Source organism: Oncorhynchus gorbuscha, linkage group LG19 (assembly GCF_021184085.1).
Source record: "Oncorhynchus gorbuscha isolate QuinsamMale2020 ecotype Even-year linkage group LG19, OgorEven_v1.0, whole genome shotgun sequence".
In the NCBI taxonomy this organism is placed as follows: Eukaryota; Metazoa; Chordata; class Actinopteri; order Salmoniformes; family Salmonidae; genus Oncorhynchus; species Oncorhynchus gorbuscha.
Genome location: NC_060191.1, coordinates 46,335,058 through 46,361,829, shown reverse-complemented (window position 1 = coordinate 46,361,829; position 26,772 = coordinate 46,335,058). Strand labels below are relative to the sequence as shown.

Here is a 26,772-nt window from a genome sequence, read left to right as displayed (position 1 = left end):
CAAGGAATTAACATGGTCCACACACAGCAACAAAGTCATGAAGAAGGCACAACAATTCCTCCTCTTGGCTTGGGCCCTCAGATCCTCAAAAAGAAAAACAAATAGCGCACATAGAACAGATCTACAGCATTTGTGTATTTGAGCAGTTGTTATAAGAGCTAGAGTCAGGGCCATGGTCCAAGATGCAGCAGCTGCTTGGCTCTCAGGGCAGCAGGGTATGTGTGTGTGTGTGTGTGTGTGTGTGTGTGTGTGTGTGTGTGTGTGTGTGTGTGTGTGTGTGTGTGTGTGTGTGTGTGTGTGTGTGTGTGTGTGTGTGTGTGTGTGTGTGTGTGTGTGTGTGTGTGTGTGTGTGTGTGTGTGTGTGTGTGTGTGTGTGTGTGTCAACAGAGCAGCAGGCTATACTGTAGCTACATGGGCACCAGATCTCTGATTCTCCATAGCTGTTTCATGGATAGCTGTGTGTCAGCTTAGGAGTCATCCATTACACCATACACACTTACAAAAAGGTGCTATCTAGAACCTAACAGGGTTATTTTACTGTCCCAATAGGAGAACCCTTTGAAGAACCCTTTTAGGTTCCAGGGTAGAACCCTTTGTTTCCCGGTAAAACCCTATTAGGTTCCATGTAGAACTCTTTCCACAGAAACCAAAAAGGTTTCTACCTTGAACCAAACAGGGCTCTCATATGGGACAGCCGAAGTGTGTACAGATCAACCATACTAATAAATAACCATCCATTTGTCACGCCCTGATCATAGAGAGCCCTCTGTGTTCTCTATGGTGTTTTAGGTCAGGGCATGACTAGGGGTTTTTCTAGTTTTCATTTTCTATGTTGGTGTGAGTATGGTTCACATTTGGAGGCAGCTGATGATCGTTGCCTGTAATTGGGGATCATACTTAGTGTGGTCCTTTTCCCACCTGCGTTGTGGGATAGTGTTTGTGTTACGTGCTATGTGCACTATGAACTTTGGCGGGAGTCGCCAAGGAGTATAGGAGGACAGCGACGACGCCGGGGTCCGCGGCCACAGAAACCCCAACATTTCGGTCGAGGCAAGGAGAGAGCCAGAGACCGTCGGGGAGTCGATGGAGCAGTGTGAGGAGGGAGATGGGAGAGAGATGATGGTTAGGTGTATTCTGCAGCGCATTCGCCTTGAAGAGCGCCTTCCCTAGCCCGGTATGTCCTGTGCCGGCTTTCCCACACTCGCCCTGAAGAGCGTGTCATCAGTCCGGTGAAACCTCTGCCGGCTCCACGCACCAGGCCTCCAGTGTGCTTTCCCAGCCCGGTACATCCTGTGCCGGCTCACAGTCCAGGCCTTCCAGTGATGGTTCACAGTCCAGACCTTCCAGTGATGGTTCACAGTCCAGACCTTCCAGTGATGGTTCACAGTCCAGAGCTTCCAGCGACGGTTCACAGTCCAGAGCTTCCAGCGACGGTTCACAGTCCAGAGCTTCCAGCGACGGTTCACAGTCCAAACCTTCCAGTGATGGTTCACAGTCCAGACCTTCCAGCGACGGTTCACAGTCCAGAGCTTCCAGCGACGGTTCACAGTCCAGAGCTTCCAGCGACGGTTCACAGTCCAAACCTTCCAGTGATGGTTCACAGTCCAGACCTTCCAGTGATGGTTCACAGTCCAGGCCTTCCAGTGATGGTTCACAGTCCAAACCTTCCAGTGATGGTTCACAGTCCAGACCTTCCAGTGATGGTTCACAGTCCAAACCTTCCAGTGATGGTTCACAGTCCAGAGCTTCCAGCGACGGTTCACAGTCCAGACTTTCCAGCGACGGTTCACAGTCCAGAGTTTCCAGCGACGGTTCACAGTCCGGTGCCATGGCCGCCGCCTTCCTCTGCTCCAGTGCCCAGTCCAGGCACGACGTCCAGTCCCGCTCCATGGCCGGAGCCTTCCTCTGCGCCGGTGCACAGTCCAGGCACGGCACGGCGTCCAGTCCCGCTCCATGGTCGGAACCTTCCTCTGCTCCAGTGCCCAGTCCAGGCACGGCATTCAGCCCGGCTTCATGGCCGGATCCGCGGTCTGAGCGGGTGCTACATCCCGCACCGGAGCCACCACTGACGCTAGTTGCCCACCATAACGCGCCCTATCTAGGTTCAGGATTTGTGGTCGGAGTCCGCACCTTTGGGGGGGACTCCGAGGGCTCTCTGACCATAGAGAGCCCTCGGGGTTCTAATCAATAATATTTCATTTCACCATACAGATTAACCATACTAATAAATCATAATTCATTACACCATGCAGATCAACCATACTAATCAATGGACTTCTAGCTCTCCATACATACAGAAGGCAAAGTTCTTGTACAGAGAATATGAGGACAGTTGCAAAGGTATTCATGACTGAGTTTAAGCTGTAGCATGACCTCACAGTTGGGGTTAGTGTATCTATCTGTGAAATGTAGGGAATGCAGTTACTGATGTAACTTTGTTATCAGCTTGTTTGGAAAGAGCTGTCTGAGAAAAGCCTCCCTTTGTACCCTGAGACAGATGGGGATCCCTACACAGAGTGGAGTGCTAATGGAATGTGTGTGTGTACAGCTGCTGCTGTCAAGAGTAGCTATATTCCTGTGTGCAGAGATGTCACTGCCATAGTGTCAGAAACGGATCCAGACTTGAACGTTGCGACTGCAGCCAGATGTTATGATTCATTGCTAGCAGCTCCTCTCTGGGCTGTGTTCCAAATGGCACCATATTCCCTCCATAATGCAACACTTTTGACCAAAGCCCTGTGGACCCTGGTCAAAAGTAGTGTAATGCATAGGAAATAGTGGTGGCCCGTTCCTGTAGGTTCATGCTCTACAACATCCGCAGAGTACGACCCTGCCTCACACAGGAAGCGGCGCAGGTCCTAATCCAGGCACTTGTCATCTCCCGTCTGGATTACTGCAACTCGCTGTTGGCTGGGCTCCCTGCCTGTGCCATTAAACCCCTACAACTCATCCAGAACGCCGCAGCCCGTCTAGTGTTCAACCTTCCCAAGTTCTCTCACGTCACCCCGCTCCTCCGCTCTCTCCACTGGCTTCCAGTTGAAGCTCGCATCCGCTACAAGACCATGGTGCTTGCCTACGGAGCTGTGAGGGGAACGGCACCTCAGTATCTCCAGGCTCTGATCAGGCCCTACACCCAAATAAGGGCACTGCGTTCATCCACCTCTGGCCTGCTCGCCTCCCTACCACTGAGGAAGTACAGTTCCCGCTCAGCTCAGTCAAAACTGTTCGCTGCTCTGGCTCCCCAATGGTGGAACAAACTCCCTCACGACGCCAGGACAGCGGAGTCAATCACCACCTTCCGGAGACACTTGAAACCCCACCTCTTTAAGGAATACCTAGGATAGGATAAAGTAATCCTTCTCACCCCCCCCCCCCCCTTAAAATATTTAGATGCACTATTGTAAAGTGGTTGTTCCACTGGATGTCATAAGGTGAATGCACCAATTTGTAAGTCGCTCTGGATAAGAGCGTCTGCTAAATGACTTAAATGTAAATGTAAATAGGGTGCCATTTGGAATGCAGCCTGAATATGAGCTCCGCTGGACTCTGGCTTCACCCTGCTGTACTTAGTTCACTGCTAGTAGGAGAGTCAGAAGGGGAGAGACGAAACACACTTACAAAATACTAGCTTAGTAAATCTGTGCTGAAAGGTAAAGTTATTACTATTCTTTTAGTTGAGATGGATGTGTGTGATGGATTTGAACCCGAGGACAGCAGGCAGTCTTTGAGAAATGTCGCTGTGAGGTGTTTATGACTTGGAACTAATGTTTTTTTTAGTCCGTTTGTATTAATGCAGTATCTTCTCTAATGCAGTATCTTCTATGTATCTTCTCTAATGCATTATCTTCTTTGTATCTTCTCTAATGCAGTGTCTTCTCTAATGCAGTATCTTTTAAGTATATTCTCTGATGCAAAGTCTTATCTAATGCAGTGTCTTTTCTAATGCAGTATCTTCTCTAATGCAGTGTCTTTTCTAATGCTGTATCTTCTATATTGCTGTATCTTCTCTGTATCCTCTCTAATGCAGTATCTTATCCGTATCCTCTCCATCCAATGCTGTATCTTATCCGTATCCTCTCCATCCAATGCTGTATCTTATCCGTATCCCCTCCAATGCAGTACCTAATCCGTATCCTCTCCAATGCTGTATCTTCTATATTACTGTATCTTATCCGTATCCCCTCCAATGCAGTACCTTATCCGTATCCTCTCCAATGCTGTATCTTCTATATTACTGTATCTTATCCGTATCCCCTCCAATGCAGTACCTAATCCGTATCCTCTCCAATGCTGTATCTTCTATATTACTGTATCTTATCCGTATCCTCTCCAATGCTGTATCTTCTATATTACTGTATCTTATCTGTATCCCCTCCAATGCAGTACCTAATCCGTATCCTCTCCAATGCTGTATCTTCTATATTGCTGTATCTTCTCTGTATCCTCTCTAATGCAGGACCTTATCCGTATCCTCTCCAATGCTGTATCTTCTATATTACTGTATCTTATCCGTATCCCCTCCAATGCAGTACCTTATCCGTATCCTCTCCAATGCTGTATCTTCTATATTACTGTATCTTCTCTGTATCCTCTCTAATGCAGGACCTTATCCGTATCCTCTCCAATGCTGTATCTTCTATATTGCTGTATCTTCTCTGTTTGTTTAATGTTGTAACGTTATCTTCTATCTTTGTTTTGCTGTATCTTCTCTGTATCCTCTCTAATGCAGTACCTAATCCGTATCCTCTCTAATGCAGTGTCTTATCCGTATCCTCTCCAATGCTGTATCTTCTATATTACTGTATCCTCTCTGTATCCTCTCTAATGCAGTACCTTATCCGTATCCTCTCCAATGCTGTATCTTCTCTGTATCCTCTCCAATGCAGTACCTTATCCGTATCCTCTCCAATGCTGTATCTTCTATATTACTGTATCTTATCCGTATCCCCTCCAATGCAGTACCTTATCCGTATCCTCTCCAATGCTGTATCTTCTATATTACTGTATCTTATCCGTATCCCCTCCAATGCAGTACCTTATCCGTATCCTCTCCAATGCTGTATCTTCTATATTACTGTATCTTATCCGTATCCCCTCCAATGCAATACCTTATCCGTATCCTCTCCGATGCTGTATCTTCTATATTACTGTATCTTATCCGTATCCCCTCCAATGCAGTACCTTATCCGTATCCTCTCCAATGCTGTATCTTCTCTGTATCCTCTCTAATGCAGTACCTTATCCGTATCCTCTCCAATGCTGTATCTTCTATATTACTGTATCTTATCCGTATCCCCGTCCAATGCAGTACCTTATCCGTATCCTCTCCAATGCTGTATCTTCTATATTACTGTATCTTATCCGTATCCTCTCCAATGCTGTATCTTCTATATTACTGTATCTTATCCGTATCCCCTCCAATGCAGTACCTTATCCGTATCCTCTCCAATGCTGTATCTTCTCTGTATCCTCTCTAATGCAGTACCTTATCCGTATCCTCTCCAATGCTGTATCTTCTATATTACTGTATCTTATCCGTATCCCCTCCAATGCAGTACCTTATCCGTATCCTCTCCAATGCTGTATCTTCTATATTACTGTATCTTATCCGTATCCTCTCCAATGCTGTATCTTCTATATTACTGTATCTTATCCGTATCCTCTCCAATGCTGTATCTTCTATATTACTGTATCTTATCCGTATCCCCTCCAATGCAGTACCTTATCCGTATCCTCTCCAATGCTGTATCTTCTATATTACTGTATCTTATCCGTATCCCCTCCAATGCAGTACCTTATCTGTATCCTCTCCAATGCTGTATCTTCTATATTACTGTATCCTCTCTGTATCCTCTATAATGCAGTACCTTATCCGTATCCTCTCCAATGCTGTATCTTCTATATTGCTGTATCTTCTCTGTTTTTAATGCTGTATCTTGTCTGTTAGTAATGCTGTATCTTGTCTGTTAGTAATGCTGTATCTTGTCTGTTAGTAATGCTGTATCTTGTCTGTTTTTAATGCTGTAGCTTGTCTGTGTTATGCAGGTGAATGAGGACCCAAAAGCGACTTGGCGAAAACAGAGTTTTTAATCCAGTAAAGATACTTTACAAAACAAAAGGCATAATACTACTCGTAAAGACGAGAACAGACTGGAGACTTGATCAAGAACTGCAGGTTGCCTCGGGAAGGCACTTGAACCTAGCAGACTCAGACACCTGCTCACCACGCAGCATCTGAGGGAAACACGACACGACAGGGCAATACATAGACACAGCACGGTGAATTATAAACAAGGATCCGACAGGGCAGGAACGGAAAACAGGGAGAGAAATAGGGACTCTAATCAGGGAAAAGGATCGGGAACAGGTGTGGGAAGACTAAATGATTGATTAGGGGAATAGGAACAGCTGGGAGCAGGAACGGAACGATAGAGAGAAGAGAGAGCGAGAGAGTGAGAGAGGGAGGGGGAGAGAGAGGGATAGAAAGAGGGAAAGAACCTAATAAGACCAGCAGAGGGAAACGAATAGAAGGGGAAGCACAGGGACAAGACATGATAGTCAATGACAAAACATGACAGTACCCCCCCACTCACCGAGCGCCTCCTGGCGCACTCGAGGAGGAACCCTGGCGGCAACGGAGGAAATCATCAATAAGCGAACGGTCCAGCACGTCCCGAGACGGGACCCAACTCCTCTCCTCAGGACCGTAACCCTCCCAATCCACTAAGTATTGGTGACCCCGTCCCCGAGAACGCATGTCCATGATCTTACGTACCTTGTAAATAGGTGCGCTCTCGACAAGGACGGGAGGGGGGAGGGAAGACGAACGGGGTGCGAAGAAAGGGCTTGACACAGGAGACATGGAAGACAGGATGGACGCGACGAAGATGTCGCGGAAGAAGCAGTCGCACAGCGACAGGATTGACGACCTGGGAGACACGGAACGGACCAATGAACCGCGGAGTCAACTTACGAGAAGCTGTCGTAAGAGGAAGGTTGCGAGTGGAAAGCCACACTCTCTGGCCGCAACAATACCTTGGACTCTTAATCCTGCGTTTATTGGCGGCTCTCACAGTCTGTGCCCTGTAACGGCAAAGTGCAGACCTCACCCTCCTCCAGGTGCGCTCACAACGTTGGACAAACGCTTGAGCGGAGGGAACGCTGGACTCGGCAAGCTGGGATGAGAACAGAGGAGGCTGGTAACCCAGACTACTCTGAAACGGAGATAACCCGGTAGCAGACGAAGGAAGCGAGTTGTGAGCGTATTCTGCCCAGGGGAGCTGTTCTGCCCAAGACGCAGGGTTTCTGAAAGAAGGGTGCGTAGTATGCGACCAATCGTCTGATTGGCCCTCTCTGCTTGACCGTTAGACTGGGGATGAAACCCGGAAGAGAGACTGACGGACGCACCAATCAAACGACAGAACTCCCTCCAAAACTGTGACGTGAATTGCGGGCCTCTGTCTGAAACGGCGTCTAACGGGAGGCCATGAATTCTGAACACATTCTCGATGATGATTTGTGCCGTCTCCTTAGCGGAAGGAAGTTTAGCGAGGGGAATGAAATGTGCCGCCTTAGAGAACCTATCGACAACCGTAAGAATCACAGTCTTCCCCGCAGACAAAGGCAGACCGGTAATGAAGTCTAGGGCGATGTGAGACCATGGTCGAGAAGGAATGGGGAGCGGTCTGAGACGACCGGCAGGAGGAGAGTTACCCGACTTAGTCTGCGCGCAGTCCGAACAAGCAGCCACGAAACGGCGCGTGTCACGCTCCTGAGTCGGCCACCAAAAGCGCTGGCGAATAGACGCAAGAGTGCCTCGAACACCGGGATGACCAGCTAACTTGGCAGAGTGAGCCCACTGAAGAACAGCCAGACGAGTGGAAACAGGAACGAAAAGGAGGTTACTAGGACAAGCGCGCGCGACGCAGTGTGCGTGAGTGCTTGCTTAACCTGTCTTTCAATTCCCCAGACTGTTAACCCGACAACACGCCCATAAGGAAGAATCCCCTCGGGATCAGTAGAAGCCACAGAAGAACTAAACAGACGGGATAAGGCATCAGGCTTGGTGTTTTTGCTACCCGGACGGTAAGAAATCACAAACTCGAAACGAGCGAAAAACAACGCCCAACGAGCTTGACGGGCATTAAGTCGTTTGGCAGAACGGATGTACTCAAGGTTCTTATGGTCTGTCCAAACGACAAAAGGAACGGTCGCCCCTCCAACCACTGTCGCCATTCGCCTAGGGCTAAGCGGATGGCGAGCAGTTCACGGTTACCCACATCATAGTTGCGCTCAGATGGCGACAGGCGATGAGAAAAATAAGCGCAAGGATGAACCTTATCGTCAGACTGGAAGCGCTGGGATAGAATGGCTCCCACGCCTACCTCTGAAGCGTCAACCTCGACAATGAATTGTCTAGTGACGTCAGGAGTAACGAGGATAGGAGCGGACGTAAAACGTTCTTTTAGAAGATCAAAAGCTCCCTGGGCGGAACCGGACCACTTAAAACACGTCTTGACAGAAGTAAGAGCTGTGAGAGGGGCAGCAACTTGACCGAAATTACGAATGAAACGCCGATAGAAATTAGCGAAACCTAAAAGCGCTGCAACTCGACACGTGACCTTGGAACGGGCCAATCACTGACAGCTTGGACCTTAGCGGAATCCATCTGAATGCCTTCAGCGGAAATAACGGAACCGAGAAAAGTAACGGAGGAGACATGAAAAGAGCACTTCTCAGCCTTTACGTAGAGACAATTCTCTAAAAGGCGCTGTAGAACACGTCGAACGTGCTGAACATGAATCTCGAGTGATGGTGAAAAAATCAGGATATCGTCAAGATAGACAAAAACAAAGATGTTCAGCATGTCTCTCAGAACATCATTAACTAATGCCTGAAAAACAGCTGGCGCATTGGCGAGACCAAACGGCAGAACCCGGTACTCAAAATGCCCTAACGGAGTGTTAAACGCCATTTTCCACTCGTCCCCCTCTCTGATGCGCACGAGATGGTAAGCGTTACGAAGGTCCAACTTAGTAAAGCACCTGGCTCCCTGCAGAATCTCGAAGGCTGATGACATAAGGGGAAGCGGATAACGATTCTTAACCGTTATGTCATTCAGCCCTCGATAATCCACGCAGGGGCGCAGAGTACCGTCCTTCTTCTTAACAAAAAGAACCCCGCCCCGGCCGGAGAGGAAGAAGGCACTATGGTACCGGCGTCAAGAGACACAGATAAATAATCCTCGAGAGCCTTACGTTCGGGAGCCGACAGAGAGTATAGTCTACCCCGAGGAGGAGTGGTCCCCGGAAGGAGATCAATACTACAATCATACGACCGGTGAGGAGGAAGGGAGTTGGCTCGGGACCGACTGAAGACCGTGCGCAGATCATGATATTCCTCCGGCACTCCTGTCAAATCGCCAGGTTCCTCCTGAGAAGTGGGGACAGAAGAAATGGGAGGGATGGCAGACATTAAACACTTCACATGACAAGAAACGTTCCAGGATAGGATAGAATTACTAGACCAATTAATAGAAGGATTATGACATACTAGCCAGGGATGACCCAAAACAACAGGTGTAAAAGGTGAACGAAAAATCAAAAAAGAAATAGTCTCACTGTGGTTACCAGATACTGTGAGAGTTAAAGGTAGTGTCTCAAATCTGATACTGGGAAGATGACTACCATCTAAGGCAAACATGGGCGTAGGCTTGTCTAACTGTCTGAAAGGAATGTCATGTTTCCGAGCCCATGCTTCGTCCATGAAACAACCCTCAGCCCCAGAGTCAATCAAGGCACTGCATGTAGCACCCGAACCGGTCCAGCGTAGATGGACCGACATAGTAGTACAGGATCTAGATGAAGAGACCTGAGTAGTAGCGCTCACCAGTAGCCCTCCGCTTACTGATGAGCTCTGGCCTTTTATTGGACATGAATTGACAAAATGTCCATCAAATCCGCAATAGAGGCACAGGCGGTTGGTGAACCTCCGTTCCCTCTCCTTGGTCGAGATGCGAATACCTCCCAGCTGCATGGGCTCAGTCTCTGAGCCAGAGGAGGGAGATGGTTGCGATGCGGAGCAGGGAAACACCGTTGACGCGAGCTCTCTTCCACGAGCTTGGTGACGAAGATCTACCCGTCGTTCTATGCGGATGGCGAGAGCAATCAAAGAGTCCACACTGGAAGGAACCTCCCGAGAGAGAATCTCATCTTTGACCACTGCGTGGAGTCCCTCCAGAAAACGAGCGAGCAGCGCCGGCTCGTTCCAGTCACTAGAGGCAGCAAGAGTGCGAAACTCTATAGAGTAATCCGTTATGGATCGATCACCTTGGCATAGGGAAGCCAGGGCCCTAGAAGCCTCCCCACCAAAACTGAACGGTCAAAAACCCGAATCATCTCCTCTTTAAAGTTCTGGTAATTGTTAGAACAATCAGCCCTTGCCTCCCAGATAGCTGTGCCCCACTCTCGAGCCCGGCCAGTAAGGAGTGAAATGACGAAAGCAACCCGAGCTCTCTCGCTAGAGTATGTGTTGGGTTGGAGAGAGAACACAATATCACACTGGGTGAGAAAGGAGCGGCACTCCGTGGGCTGCCCGGAGTAGCAAGGTGGGTTATTAACCCTAGGTTCCGGAGGCTCGGCAGGCCAGGAAGTAACAGGTGGCACGAGACGAAGACTCTGGAACTGTCCAGAGAGGTCGGAAACCTGAGCGGCCAGGTTCTCCACGGCATGGCGAGCAGCAGACAATTCCTGCTCGTGTCTGCCGAGCATGGCTCCTTGGATCTCGACGGCAGTGTTACGAGCATCTGTAGTCGCTGGGTCCATTCCTTGGTCGGATCCTTCTGTTATGCAGGTGAATGAGGACCCAAAAGCGACTTGGCGAAAACAGAGTTTTTAATCCAGTAAAGATACTTTACAAAACAAAAGGCATAATACTACTCGTAAAGACGAGAACAGACTGGAGACTTGATCAAGAACTGCAGGTTGCCTCGGGAAGGCACTTGAACCTAGCAGACTCAGACACCTGCTCACCACGCAGCATCTGAGGGAAACACGACACGACAGGGCAATACATAGACACAGCACGGTGAATTATAAACAAGGATCCGACAGGGCAGGAACGGAAAACAGGGAGAGAAATAGGGACTCTAATCAGGGAAAAGGATCGGGAACAGGTGTGGGAAGACTAAATGATTGATTAGGGGAATAGGAACAGCTGGGAGCAGGAACGGAACGATAGAGAGAAGAGAGAGCGAGAGAGTGAGAGAGGGAGGGGGAGAGAGAGGGATAGAAAGAGGGAAAGAACCTAATAAGACCAGCAGAGGGAAACGAATAGAAGGGGAAGCACAGGGACAAGACATGATAGTCAATGACAAAACATGACAGTCTGTTAGTAATGCTGTATCTTGTCTGTTAGTAATGCTGTATCTTGTCTGTTTTTAATGCTGTATCTTGTCTGTTGATAATGCTGTATCTTGTCTGTTTTTAATGCTGTATCTTGTCTGTTTTTAATGCTGTATCTTGTCTGTTAGTAATGCTGTATCTTGTCTGTTAGTAATGCTGTATCTTGTCTGTTTTTAATGCTGTATCTTGTCTGTTAGTAATGCTGTATCTTGTCTGTTGATAATGCTGTATCTTGTCTGTTGGTAATGATGTATCTTGTCTGTTTTTAATGCTGTATCTTGTCTGTTAGTAATGCTATATCTTGTCTGTTAGTAATGCTGCATCTTGTCTGTTGGTAATGCTGTATCATGTCTGTTTTTAATGCTGTATCTTGTCTGTTTTTAATGCTGTATCTTGTCTGTTTTTAATGCTGTATCTTGTCTGTTAGTAATGCTGATTTGTGTCTGTTTTAATGCTGCATCTTGTCTGTTAGTAATGCTGTATCTTGTCTGTTTTTAATGCTGTATCTTGTCTGTTTTTAATGCTGTATCTTGTCTGTTAGTAATGCTGATTTGTGTCTGTTTTAATGCTGCATCTTGTCTGTTAGTAATGCTGTATCATGTCTGTTAGTAATGTTATATCCTGTCTGTTAGTAATGCTGTATCTTGTCTGTTAGTAATGCTGTATCTTGTCTGTTTTTAATGCTGCATCTTCTCTATTTGTTTCAAGTGATCTGCTGTTTGATCTATGTGAAGGTTGGTGTTGCTAAGCCAGGTGATGAGGATGTCTGAGAGGAACATGGCAAATCCATATAGCTCTTTCATCAGTCAGCAGTCCCTCTGGATCTACCTGACCACCAGCCACACCACCAGACTACCTGTTCCCTAGTAACACACTGTAACAGACTGTAGAGACAACATGGACACAGCTCTGATGTTTACTCTTAAGGTGCGACAGTCTCTGGCCATGTCAGCATCACCAGGCAGGACCTTCTCACCACAGACACAGCCAACGGCACAGACACAGATACAGAAACAGACACAACCACAGACACTAACACACCAGTCCTCCTCAGACTGTGCTCCAGAGTCTTTTCATGATGACGACAGCTCCACAGAGAGCAGTGAGGATGTCTGTCTGCCAGGACCTCTAAGCCTGGAGCTGTCGAAACTGGAACTAGACAACCAGGACACACCCCAGCAGGACAGGGAGGCTGGTTGTGAATATAACAGTACTGGAGCCCCTGGGATAGAGGGAGATCTAGCTGTTAGTACTGGAGGTCCAGGAGGGCCAGCAGAGTCTGGTTTTGATGTCTCCCCCTCTGACCCTCTAGACCTAGACCAGATCGTCTGTCCCGCGGGTCTAATCAGTGAGCCAGGCAGTGTCACATCACCATCGCCTGATGATGCCAATAACAATGGATTGGATTTACACAGCAGTTCTCCAGGAGCAACTGAGGACCACTGCCTAGCCTCCAATGTTCCTTCTCCTAGGATAGAGGGAGATGTGGATGTTCTTGCTCCAAGGATAGAGGAAAACCTGGAAGTTGAGGACAGTAACAGACGTGTAGAATCAGGACATACCCTGGATGCTAACCTCTCTGGTCAGCTAGAGGACATCGAGCTGGGGCATACCTCACCCAGGCAGACAGAGACAGACATGGAGCTGGGCCATACCTCACACAGGCAGACAGAGACAGACATGGAGCTGGAGCATACCTCACCCAGGCAGACGGAGACAGACAGGGAGCTAGAGGAGGAGTCACCCAGGCAGACGGAGACAGACAGCCAGCCTGAGGACTACTCAGAGGGACCTGTGGAGAACAGACAAGTCCCTACTGATCTGGAACACACAGAAGACAACCATGTCTCCGTCCCTCTAGTCCCAACAGAGAATGGACATATCGCTACCCCTCTGGTCCAATCAGAGACAGAGGTCAGCCACGACACTATCTTTGTGGTCCAATCAGAGGCTTTTAGCTCCATCCCTTCTCTAGTGGTCAGTGTAGACAACAACATGGATCCCTTCACACATCCCTCCCTTACCCTGGCCCTATTTGAGGCCCCCTTGGCAGGGCTAGGCCTCTGCGATCTCCCCTGCATCCTCAAACACAAACCTAGCTCCATCACCTTCTCAGGCTTCACCTGTAGTCCCTCCACCTGCCACTCTAGCACCGACCACAGTGTCTTCATCAAAAACAGCTCTGACTGCAGGGAGTCTTCCTCAGAGAAGGATGATGAAGGTGATGATGAAGATGGGGATGATGAGGACACATTCCCAGAGCTGCTTCAGAGCAGGGAGTTCCTGGTCAGTCGGAGGAGAAGGAGCAGCAGCAGAGACAAAGTAGTTAAGGAGAGAAGATCTATGAGTCCCCAGGCGGAGGCACCAGTCAGCTCTACAACCAACTCTACAGCCAGCTCCCATCTCTCCTCCTCCTCCAAAAACCAGAACCACAGCGGCTGCGAGGCAGAGACTGAGACCAGCAGCACAGAGGTAGGCTACTGTTTATTGTCATTACAGACGCATTTTAGAGCACCAACTGTAAAGCTGGTCCCACCTGTATTCCTCACATATTGATGTAATATTCATGTCCACCTAAGGTCAGATGGTTCAGTAGAGATGTGTTTGAACGTTTATGTCAGGGTTAGGGACTGTGTACTAACTGTAGTTCAACACCATTAGATACAGTATATTAATGTATATGAATCCATCGAATGTTAATATAATCCAGCCTGTTCTCTCAATGAGTGGTTTTGAACGGTTTTCTAGGTGTGAAGGATAGTCGGACCAAAATGCAGCGTGTAGATTGCGATCCATGTTTAATAAACAACGTAAACACGGATATACACCAAAACACTACAAAACAAAGAACGTAAATAACAAAATGAAAACCGAAACAGCCTATACTTGTGTCAACTAACACAGCGACAGGAACAAAGACACTAAGGACAATCACCCACAAAACAACCAAAGAATATGGCTGCCTAAATATGGTTCCCAATCAGAGACAATGATAAACACCTGACTCTGATTGAGAACCACTCCAGACAGCCATAGACTCTGCTAGATCACCCCACTAGCTACAATCCCACTATATACCAAAACCCCCGGACAAAACACACCACAATACAAAAACCCCAAGCCACACCCTGGCCTGACCCAATACATAAAGATAAACACAAAATACTTCGACCAGGGCGTGACAATGAGGAATTGTGAGTTTCTCCCCCAGGCCGTGTATTTCCTGCCTCTTTGCCAGGGGCCATATGTATCAAGGGTCTCAGAGTAGGAGTGTTGATCTCCTTCTGCCTTATAGATAGATGATAATGAATAAGATTACATTGACAGAGGGGACCTGATCCTAGATGATAATGACTATGATTACATGGACAGAGGGGACCTGATCCTAGATGATAATGAATATGATTACATGGCTGTAACCACCTCCCTCTAGGTTTAATGGTAGTTACCAGGCTGTAACCCCATCCCTCTAGGTTTAATGGCAGTTACCAGACTATGAGTGACCCCATCCCTCTAGGTTTAATAGTAGTTACCAGACTATGAGTGACCCCATCCCTCTAGGTTTAATGGTAGTTACCAGACTATGAGTGACCCCATCCCTCTAGGTTTAATGGTAGTTACCAGACTATGAGTGACCCCATCCCTCTAGGTTTAATGGTAGTTACCAGACTATGAGTGACCCCATCCCTCTAGGTTTAATAGTATTTACCAGACTATGAGTGACCCCATCCCTCTAGGTTTAATGGTAGTTACCAGACTATGAGTGACCCCATCCCTCTAGGGTTAGTGGTAGTTACCAGACTATGAGTGACCCCATCTCTCTAGGTTTAATGGTAGTTACCAGACTATGAGTGACCCCATCCCTCTAGGTTTAATGGTAGTTACCAGACTATGAGTGACCATCTTCCAAGGTTTACTGACGTCTAAAAATATCTTCTGGATGTTTATGAATCATGTTAACATCTATGGTTTAACATTACAAGTGTCAGAGACACCAGATCTCTGACAGTGCATAGCTGTCATTCCTCAGTTTTGTAGATAACAACATATAATAGCATCCCTAACCCTGGAGATAAGAACATACAGTAAACCAGAGGGGAGAGGTTAGGTAGGGTACACTCCCACTGTCTCTGCTGATAGCCCTGGCAGGCTTTACAGGCTGTTTGACACAACACTGGGAATGGGCTGTTTGTGAGCATAAAGATTGTTTGGGGAAAGGGAGGAGGAATGCTTTAAATACCTGGAATTGGTTTAAACTGTGACCTTGTCAAAAGTTACACATTAGATAGGAACCAGGGTGCTATTTGGGACGCGACCAGGAGATCTGACAGGCAGCACTCATGTTTGGTCTTCAGGCAGTCCATTTAACTGCAGCTTTCCATACTAGCCATCTGAGGGCACCATTGCTACATCGTAATCCTGCAAGTAAACCTATTCGCTCTCTCTCTCTCTCTCTCTCTCTCTCTCTCTCTCTCTCTCTCTCTCTCTCTCTCTCTCTCTCTCTCTCTCTCTCTCTCTCTCTCTCTCTCTCTCTCTCTCTCTCTCTCTCTCTCTCTCTCTTTGCATCAATCAGTTGGTTATGGTATGTTTGTGTATACTGTAAAAAGACACATGTTTCTGTGATGTTGTTTATCTTTCTATAGTTTATAAGTGAAAGGATTCTCCTGGTGTGACTGTTCTCACCAGGCGATAGACCTGGGAACATAGCGGGTAACTCCTAGAAAGTTGGGAGAGACTTGGTGTTAAGTTAGGAGAGACTGGGTTTTAAGTTAGGAGAGACTGGGTGTTAAGTTAGGAGAGACTGGGTTTTAAGTTAGGAGAGACTGGGTTTTAAGTTAGGAGAGACTTGGTGTTAAGTTAGGAGAGACTGGGTTTTAAGTTAGGAGAGACTGGGTTTTAAGTTAGGAGAGACTGGGTTTTAAGTTAGGAGAGACTGGGTGTTAAGTTAGGAGAGACTGGGTTTTAAGTTGGGAGAGACTGGGTGTTAAGTTAGGAGAGACTGGGTTTTAAGTTGGGAGAGACTGGGTGTTAAGTTAGGAGAGACTGGGTGTTAAGTTAGGAGAGACTTGGTGTTAAGTTAGGAGAGACTGGGTTTTAAGTTAGGAGAGACTGGGTGTTAAGTTAGGAGAGACTGGGTGTTAAGTTAGGAGAGACTTGGTGTTAAGTTAGGAGAGACTGGGTTTTAAGTTAGGAGAGACTGGGTTTTAAGTTAGGAGAGACTGGGTTTTAAGTTAGGAGAGACTGGGTGTTAAGTTAGGAGAGACTGGGTGTTAAGTTAGGAGAGACTTGGTGTTAAGTTAGGAGAGACTGGGTTTTAAGTTAGGAGAGACTGGGTTTTAAGTTAGGAGAGACTGGGTTTTAAGTTAGGAGAGACTGGGTGTTAAGTTAGGAGAGACTGGGTTTTAAGTTGGGAGAGACTGGGTGTTAAGTTAGGAGAGACTGGGTGTTAAGTTAGGAGAGACTGGGTTTTAAGTTAGGAGAGACTGGGTTTTAAGTTGGGAGAGACTGGGTGTTAAGTTAGGAGAGACTGGGTTTTAAGTTAGGAGAGACTGGGTTTTAAGTTAGGAGAGACTGGGTGTTAAGTTAGGAGAGACTGGGTTTTAAGTTGGGAGAGACTGGGTGTTAAGTTAGGAGAGACTGGGTTTTAAGTTAGGAGAGACTGGGTGTTACTGGGTTTTAAGTTAGGAGAGACTGGGTTTTAAGTTAGGAGAGACTGGGTTTTAAGTTAGGAGAGACTGGGTTTTAAGTTAGGAGAGACTGGGTTTTAAGTTAGGAGAGACTGGGTTTTAAGTTAGGAGAGGTTTTAAGTTAGGAGAGACTGGGTTTTAAGTTAGGAGAGACTGGGTTTTAAGTTAGGAGAGACTGGGTTTTAAGTTAGGAGAGACTGGGTTTTAAGTTAGGAGAGACTGGGTTTTAAGTTAGGAGAGACTGGGTTTTAAGTTAGGAGAGACTGGGTTTTAAGTTAGGAGAGACTGGGTTTAAGTTAGGAGAGACTGGGTTTTAAGTTAGGAGAGACTGGGTTTTAAGTTAGGAGAGACTGGGTTTTAAGTTAGGAGAGACTGGGTTTTAAGTTAGGAGAGACTGGGAGAGACTTTTAAGTTAGGAGAGACTGGGTTTAAGTTAGGAGAGACTGGGTGTTAAGTTAGGAGAGACTGGGTTTTAAGTTAGGAGAGACTGGGTTTTAAGTTAGGAGAGACTGGGTTTTAAGTTAGGAGAGACTGGGTTTTAAGTTAGGAGAGACTGGGTTTTAAGTTAGGAGAGACTGGGTTTTAAGTTAGGAGAGACTGGGTTTTTGGGAAGTTAGGAGAGACTGGGTGTTAAGTTAGGAGAGACTGGGTTTTAAGTTGGGAGAGACTGGGTGTTAAGTTAGGAGAGACTGGGTGTTAAGTTAGGAGACACTGGGTTTTAAGTTAGGAGAGACAGGGTTTTAAGTTAGGAGAGACTGGGTTTTAAGTTGGGTGAGACTGGGTTTTAAGTTAGGAGAGACTGGGTGTTAAGTTAGGAGAGACTGGGTTTTAAGTTAGGAGAGACTGGGTTTTAAGTTAGGAGAGACTGGGTTTTAAGTTGGGAGAGACTGGGTTTTAAGTTAGGAGAGACTGGGTGTTAAGTTAGGAGAGACTGGGTTTTAAGTTAGGAGAGACTGGGTTTTAAGTTGGGAGAGACTGGGTTTTAAGTTAGGAGAGACTGGGTGTTAAGTTAGGAGAGACTGGGTTTTAAGTTAGGAGAGACTGGGTTTTAAGTTGGGAGAGACTGGGTGTTAAGTTAGGAGACACTGGGTTTTAAGTTAGGAGAGACTGGGTGTTAAGTTAGGAGAGACTGGGTGTTAAGTTAGGAGAGACTGGGTGTTAAGTTAGGAGAGACTGGGTTTTAAGTTAGGAGAGACTGGGTTTTAAGTTGGGAGAGACTGGGTGTTAAGTTAGGAGAGACTGGGTTTTAAGTTAGGAGAGACTGGGTTTTAAGTTAGGAGAGACTGGGTTTTAAGTTGGGAGAGACTGGGTTTTAAGTTAGGAGAGACTGGGTTTTAAGTTAGGAGAGACTGGGTTTTAAGTTAGGAGAGACTGGGTTTTAAGTTAGGAGAGAATGAGTTTTAAGTTAGGAGAGACTAGGTGCCTAGCCGTTGTGCCCTTTCACATGCCTCCCTGCTCAAACTCTAACCCAGTCATCTCCAGTCCTCTCCCTGACTGGTGATCTGTACCTCTCTCAGTGGGTGGTACGGTCCAGGCACGGTGCCCAGAGCTCACGCACTTAACACCTCATTACCATATCAAAGACCCAGCCTTGGGGTTTACAATGTGGCCAATTTGCCCTGATGAAGTTATCGTCCCTCTCACATTTAGCTATCTTCCTGAAGATAACACTACTCATACCGGCAGCATTGCCATGGTATCAGTGTTTCTCACTATTGATGGGGCCAAAGAATGGAGGAGAAAGGAATCATGGGTTGTGTCTCTCTCAGCTTCAAGCCTCTGGAATTCCACTCATTCTGAGGAAAAGTGTTCACATTCCGAGGCAGGCAGGCAGCACTGTGTGTGGCTGTCAGAGAGAATGGAGACAGTGGGAGACAGTGTGTTGGTAGTGTGCTCCAGATATAGCACAGAGAGACAGACTGACAGATTGAGGAGTTTCCCCTGTCAGAGAGAATGGAGACAGTGGGAGACAGTGTGTTGGTAGTGTGCTCCAGATATAGCACAGAGAGACAGACTGACAGATTGGAGAGATTGACAGTGGGAGACAGTGTTTTGGTAGTGATGGGGCCAGATATAGCACAGAGAGACAGACTGACAGATTGAGGAGTTTCCCCTGTCAGAGAGAATGGAGACAGTGGGAGACAGTGTGTTGGTAGTGTGCTCCAGATATAGCACAGAGAGACAGACTCAGATTGAGGATTTCCCCATGTCAGAGAGAATGGAGACAGTGGGAGACAGTGTGTTGGTAGTGTGCTCCAGATATAGTGACAGATTGAGGAGTTTCCCCTGTCAGAGAGAATGGAGACAGTGGGAGACAGTGTGTTGGTAGTGTGCTCCAGATATAGCACAGAGAGACAGACTGACAGATTGAGGAGTTTCCCCTGTCAGAGAGAATGGAGACAGTGGGAGACAGTGTGTTGGTAGTGTGCTCCAGATATAGCACAGAGAGACAGACTGACAGATTGAGGAGTTTCCCCTGTCAGAGAGAATGGAGACAGTGGGAGACAGTGTGTTGGTAGTGTGCTCCAGATATAGCACAGAGAGACAGACTGACAGATTGAGGAGTTTCCCCTGTCAGAGAGAATGGAGACAGTGGGAGACAGTGTGTTGGTAGTGTGCTCCAGATATAGCACAGAGAGACAGACTGACAGATTGAGGAGTTTCCCCTGTCAGAGAGAATGGAGACAGTGGGAGACAGTGTGTTGGCTCCAGATATAGCACAGAGAGACAGACTGCTCCAGATGGAGACAGTGGGAGACAGTGTGTTGGTAGTGTGCAGATATAGCACAGAGAGACAGACTGACAGATTGAGGAGTTTCCCCTGTCAGAGAGAATGGAGACAGTGGGAGACAGTGTGTTGGTAGTGTGCTCCAGATATAGCACAGAGAGACAGACTGACAGATTGAGGAGTTTCCCCTGTCAGAGATCAACCAGCTGACCTTAGGTGGACTGACTTCTGCTCTGATCACTAGCACCCTACTGGTAACATCTTTGTGTGGTCGGAACTCTCTAGAGGAATTAACACCTCTAGTTCCCTGTCACTACATTGATTGTTGTTTCCCACCAATTGTATTTCCTAGATTTTCTTGTTTATTCCCATTTTGTTTTCATTCTGATGAAGGCCATTGACGGCCAAAACGTCATGGCTTTAACTTGAACTAGAATAAAAAAGGATCAAGATTTGAATTGAGAGGGAAAGTCGTTCCTATATACTGTATGTTGTGAGTGTGCCTCTGCCTTTACATTGAAGAAGGAAGAACAGGAAGCCAATGGGAGGGTCACACCCATCTCCACCCAAGGAGCCTGTGGCTCAGACACCAGCACTACCGTAGCACTGCTAGAGAACACAACCCTCAATAGGATGATTGTTAAGAGGAAAGGGGTTTTAATGCAGCATGGAGAAAGAACTGGGGGCACAGGGACTCCTGGGGGCCCTAACAGACAGAACACAGAGCCGGGGGCCAGGGGCTCCAACAGACAGACAGACACACTCAGAACACAGACGACAGTTCCACAGTTTAATTCCAGGAAATGAATGAATGGCTTTGTGTCGGCTGCTTGTCTTCTGAGTCACACCGTTGCGCAACAAGGGTCTCAAAGAGAGAGCGAGAGATCGTAACCTCCAGATCCTCTAACACAGCTCATGTTTGTCTCTGGATGCATCCCAAATGACACCCTATTGCATATGGGCCCTGGTCAAAAGTAGTGCACTATAAAGGGACCAGGGTGCCCTTTTCCACACATCCAGAGACAAACATGAGCTGTGTTAGAGGATCTGGACTGGAGGTTAAGTTCTGTGTTATGACGTGATGGCTGCTGAGAACTAGGTGGTGAAGCTATCACATTTCCCTCTATGGTGGTCTGTACTGTTTACTGCTGTTAACTTTCACTCTGACATTTATAAAAGTATTTTATTGCTCCTCTAATGATCTCTTAAATGTATTTAGAGTTTTTAGTTGTCACCTGGTGCTCATAACCTTCTCCTACTGTCTGAACTGTTTCAATGTTATTATCCAGAGAATTCAATGGTAACTCTCTGAATGATCTTATTTAGTTCCTGTCCAACTACGGAGTAGTGATTGTTGTGGTCCTCACTCATTTACCTTTGTTTCTGATAACTGCATGCTCCAGTTTAGTACATGGTGTCACAAAAGTCTGTTTCTGCAGGCTCTATAGGTTTCTCCAGTGTTGTCTAATCACACACTCTTCCCCCTGCCTTTCTCTTCCCCCAGGAGTCTCCTCTGGTCCAGCCTCAGACCCCGTGGTGTAAGTCTATGAGCCAGCTGATGAGGAAACTGGACCAGCTCAACCTGGACATAGAGGAGGCTCTGAGTGCATCATCCTCCCCCTCGGACACACCCTGCACCACACGCAGACAACAGGTCAGTCACACACACACCCTGCACAGCACACAGACAACAGGTCAGTCACACACACACCCTGCACCGCACGCAGACAACAGGTCAGTCACACACACACCCCGCACCGCACGCAGACGTCAGGTCAGTCGCACACACACCCTGCACCGCACGCAGACAACAGGTCAGTCGCACACACACCATGCACCGCACGCAGACAACAGGTTAGTCGCACACACACCCTGCACCGCACGCAGACAACAGGTCAGTCACACACACCATGCACCGCACGCAGACAACAGGTCAGTCACACACACACCCTGCACCGCACGCAGACAACAGGTCAGTCACACACACACCATGCACCGCACGCAGACAACAGGCCAGTCACACACACCATGCACCGCACACAGACAACAGGTCAGTCACACACACCATGCACCGCACGCAGACAACAGGTCAGTCCCACACACACCATGCACCACACGCAGACAACAGGTCAGTCCCACATACACCATGCACCGCACGCAGACAACAGGTCAGTCACACACCCCATGCACCGCACGCAGACAACAGGTCAGTCACACACACCCCGCACTGCACACAGACAACAGGTCAGTCACACACACACCCCGCACCGCACGCAGACAACAGGTCAGTCGCACACACACCCTGCACCGCACGCAGACAACAGGTCAGTCGCACACACACCATGCACCGCACGCAGACAACAGGTTAGTCGCACACACACCCTGCACCGCACGCAGACAACAGGTCAGTCGCACACACACCATGCACCGCACGCAGACAACAGGTCAGTCGCACACACACCATGCACCGCACGCAGACAACAGGTCAGTCACACACACCATGCACCGCACGCAGACAACAGGTCAGTCACACACACCATGCACCGCACGCAGACAACAGGTCAGTCCCACACACACCATGCACCGCACGCAGACAACAGGTCAGTCCCACATACACCATGCACCGCACGCAGACAACAGGTCAGTCACACACACCATGCACCGCACGCAGACAACAGATCAGTCACACACACCCCGCACTGCACACAGACAACAGGTCAGTCACACACACCCTGCACCGCACGCAGACAACAGGTCAGTCACACACACCATGCACCGCACGCAGACAACAGGTCAGTCACACACACCCCGCACTGCACACAGACAACAGGTCAGTCACACACACCATGCACCGCACGCAGACAACAGGTCAGTCACACACACCCCGCACTGCACACAGACAACAGGTCAGTCCCACACACACCATGCACCGCACGCAGACAACAGGTCAGTCCCACATACACCATGCACCGCACGCAGACAACAGGTCAGTCACACACACCATGCACCGCATGCAGACAACAGGTCAGTCACACACACCCCGCACTGCACACAGACAACAGGTCAGTCACACACACCCTGCACCGCACGCAGACAACAGGTCAGTCACACACACCATGCACCGCACGCAGACAACAGGTCAGTCCCACACACACCATGCACCGCACGCAGACAACAGGTCAGTCCCACATACACCATGCACCGCACGCAGACAACAGGTCAGTCACACACACCATGCACCGCACGCAGACAACAGGTCAGTCACACACACCCCGCACTGCACACAGACAACAGGTCAGTCACACACACCCTGCACCGCACGCAGACAACAGGTCAGTCACACACACCATGCACCGCACGCAGACAACAGGTCAGTCACACACACCCCGCACTGCACACAGACAACAGGTCAGTCACACACACCCCGCACAGCACACAGACAACAGGTCAGTCACACACACCATGCACCGCACGCAGACAACAGGTCAGTCACACACACCCCGCACAGCACGCAGACAACAGGTCAGTCACACACACCCCGCACAGCACAGAGACAGACAGCAGGTGACATGACCATGTTAATTGAAATGCGAGCCATGTACTGACCAGTGGTACAAATGGGAAATGTATACATTCTTCTGCAGCCTATCATGATGCCACATGCTTTTTCATGCTCTCTGCTGTCTATAATCAATTTACTGAGCTTTGTGAAGAGGAAATCCCGACGGATTATTGTTATAGTCATTCAACAGGTGTCTAACAAGACTATAAGTCCATGCTGCTATATCATGTACTGTCCATTACACATACATTCACCTAGCTAAGCCCCTGACCCAGACAGAGAGAAGACTAGACTCAGGATCAGTCCCAAATGGCAACCTATTCCCTTTATAGTGCACTACTGTTGACCAGAGCCCTATGGGTGCCATTTGGGACGCATGCCTCAGAAGCCTGTAGGTCTGGGAAGGACTGTTCCGTCATAAGCCTTAGGATAACTGTGATATATGTTGATATACATACAGTTTGTTGTCATACAGTGGAAGCTGTCTGTCTGGAACACTATGGCCATTGTCAGGCTGTCTTTGATTTCACTTCTCTGACTGCTGCTGGCATCCATTTTATGATGTGAGAGGAGGGAGCTGGCTGTTAGAAAAGCTGTTATAGTATGTAGTGTGTCTAGCAGTAGTCTGGCCAGGTTGGTGAGAGACAGACAGACAGCCATTGTGTAGAGATGTTGTTACCGGGACCTTGTAGCTCTGGTTCTACACAAGACTCCTCTCCTGGAGGCTTGTATCATGACATAGCCCAGCAGTCAGTTAGCAGAGGGCAACAACAGACTGTATGGTTCTGTATGTGATCAGCACAGAGGTCTTGTTGTGTGGGTAGAGGAGGTTGTTTGTATGATTGAGCACGTTAGGAATGGTTACAGCGTGGATTGCAGAGGGGCACATGCCTGCAGGCATCAAATCAACAGCCATAACACACATTCACTGAGACAGCTTTAACTAACAGCCAGCCGCTGGTGGAGGAGATCACACAACGTCTTTACTAGGGGGAGTTGACAAGGTCCTTTGTCCTTTCAAAGAACGATTAACACATGATACAGGCTGCCTTGTCACTATCTGTTACTGTCTGTCCAATAGAACTGGAGCTGAAGACTGCGTACCCTGCCGCTGACCATCCCAGAGACAGACAGACAGACAGACAGACAGACAGACAGACAGACAGACAGACAGACAGACAGACAGACAGACAGACAGACAGACAGACAGACAGACAGACAGACAGACAGACAGACAGACAGACAGACAGACAGACAGACAGACAGACAGACAGACAGACAGACTGACTGACTGACTGACTGACTGACTGACTGACTGACTGACTGACTGACTGACTGACTGACTGACTGACTGACTGACTGACTGACTGACTGACTGAGATCCAGTGTTGATAGTTGTTGTTGTGCTGTTATTGCAGTATGGAGCTGTGTCTGGGACGGCAGTAAACCAATCTCTTAACGAGGAGGACAGTACACTGCTGCAGCGAGGGGAACCAGATACAGAAGAATGTCTCAGACAGGACCAACACAAGACCTTGGCCCCTAGTAGCTCACCCGAAGGAACCAGAGCCAGGACCAAGAAGACAGTCGTAAGTTCCTATCAGAGTCTCCCCCCTCCTCTCGACTCCTGCATGCTCTGTGCCTGTCTGTCTGGGTCTGGGTGAAACCATGTGGTATAGATATCATCAGATAGCGGTCACTTTACATACAGTGCCTTCGGAAAGTATTCATACTCCTTGGCTTATTTCACATTTTGTTGTCTTACAGCCTGAATTCAAAATAGATAACATAGATGTTTTTCCCACCCACAAACACACAATAGCCGATAATGACAAAGTCAAAATATGTTAAAAAAATAAGTTTTGCAAATCTATTTAAAAAAGTATTCACATAAGTATTTACAACCCCTAAGTCAATACATGTTTGAATCACCTTTGGCAGTGATTACAGCTGTGAGTCTTTCTGGGTAAGTCTCTAAGAGCTTTCCTCACCTAGATTGTACAATATTTGCATATTATACTTTTTTAAATTCTTCAAGCTTTGTCAAGTTGGTTGTTGATCATTGATGGAAAACCCTTTCCAAGTCTTGCCATAGATTTTCAAGCCGATTTAAGTCAAAACTGTAACTAGGCCACTCATGAATATTCAATGTCATCTTGGTAAGCAACTCCAGTGTATATTTGGCCTTGTCTTTTAGGTTTTGTCCTGCTGAAAGGTGAATTTGTCTCCCACTGTATGTTAGAAAGCAGGTTGAACCAGGTTTTCCTCAAAGATTTTGCCTGTGCTTATCTCTATTTTGTTTATTTTTGTCCTAAAAAAACTCCCTCGCCGATGACAAGCATACCCATAACACGATGCAGCCACCACCATGCTTGCAAATATAAAGAGTTGTACTCAGTGATGTGTTGTGTTGGTTTTGCCCCAAACATAACACTTTGTATTCAGGACATAAAGTGAATTTCTTTGTCACATTTTTTGCAGTTTTACTTTAGTGTCTTACTGTGTAAAAGTTAAATAAGATAACAATATTACAAACAGGATGCATGTTTTGTAATATTTGTATTCTGTGCATGCTTCCTTCTTTTCACATTTAGGTTAATATTGTGGAGTAACTACAGTACAATGTTGTTGATCCATCCTCAATTTTCTCCTTTCACAGCCATTAAACTCTGTAACTGCTTTAAATTCACCATTGGCCTCATGGTGAAATCTCTGAGTGGTTTCCTTACTCTCTGGCAACTGAGTTAGGAAGGACACCTGTATCTTTGTAGTGACTGTGTGTATTGATAGACCATACAAGTGTAATTAATAACTTCACCATGCTCAATAGGTGGCCTTCTTTGCGAGGCATTGGAAAACCTCCCTGGTCTTTGTGGTTGAATCTGTGTTTGAAATTCAACTGTGGGACCTTACAGATAATTGTATGTGTGGGGTACAGAGATGGGGTAGTCATTCAAATATCATGCTAAACACCATTATTGCACACAGAGTGAGTCCATGCAAGTTACTATGTGACTTGTTAAGCACATATTTAGTCTTGACCTTATTTAGGCTTGGAATAACAAAGGGGTTGAATACTTAGTCACTCAAGACATTTCAGCTTTACTTTTTTATATGAATTTGTAAAAAGTTCTACAATTATATTTGTAGAACTTTTTACAAATTCATATAAAAAAGTATTATGGGGTATTGTGTGTCGGCCAGTGACACAACATCTCAATTGAATACATTGTATATTCAGGCTGCCTTCAGCTAGCTACAGAAAGATAGACTTTCTCTCTACTAATGTAAACAACGTTCCTCTTATTAGCTGGGAAATATAATTCATGAACTAAGGATGGCAGCAAGCATTAACGTTTTAAGTGATATACTGTACGTATTAGTTTTGTCCAG

At 47.3% G+C, this 26,772-nt stretch overlaps 1 protein-coding gene across 1 annotated transcript in view; it reads left to right on the top strand.

Annotated features, from left to right (window-relative positions):
* The window catches only part of LOC124005020 (stAR-related lipid transfer protein 13-like), a 129,258-nt gene that overhangs the window by 3,159 nt on the left and 99,327 nt on the right, over positions 1-26,772 (top strand). Inside the window, exons 2-4 of the mRNA XM_046313855.1 lie at positions 12,111-13,874; positions 21,322-21,471; positions 24,798-24,968. Coding sequence (XP_046169811.1) covers positions 12,300-13,874; positions 21,322-21,471; positions 24,798-24,968 — 1,896 coding nt within the window. The 5' untranslated portion in view covers positions 12,111-12,299. The remainder of the gene's footprint in view (positions 1-12,110; positions 13,875-21,321; positions 21,472-24,797; positions 24,969-26,772) is intronic.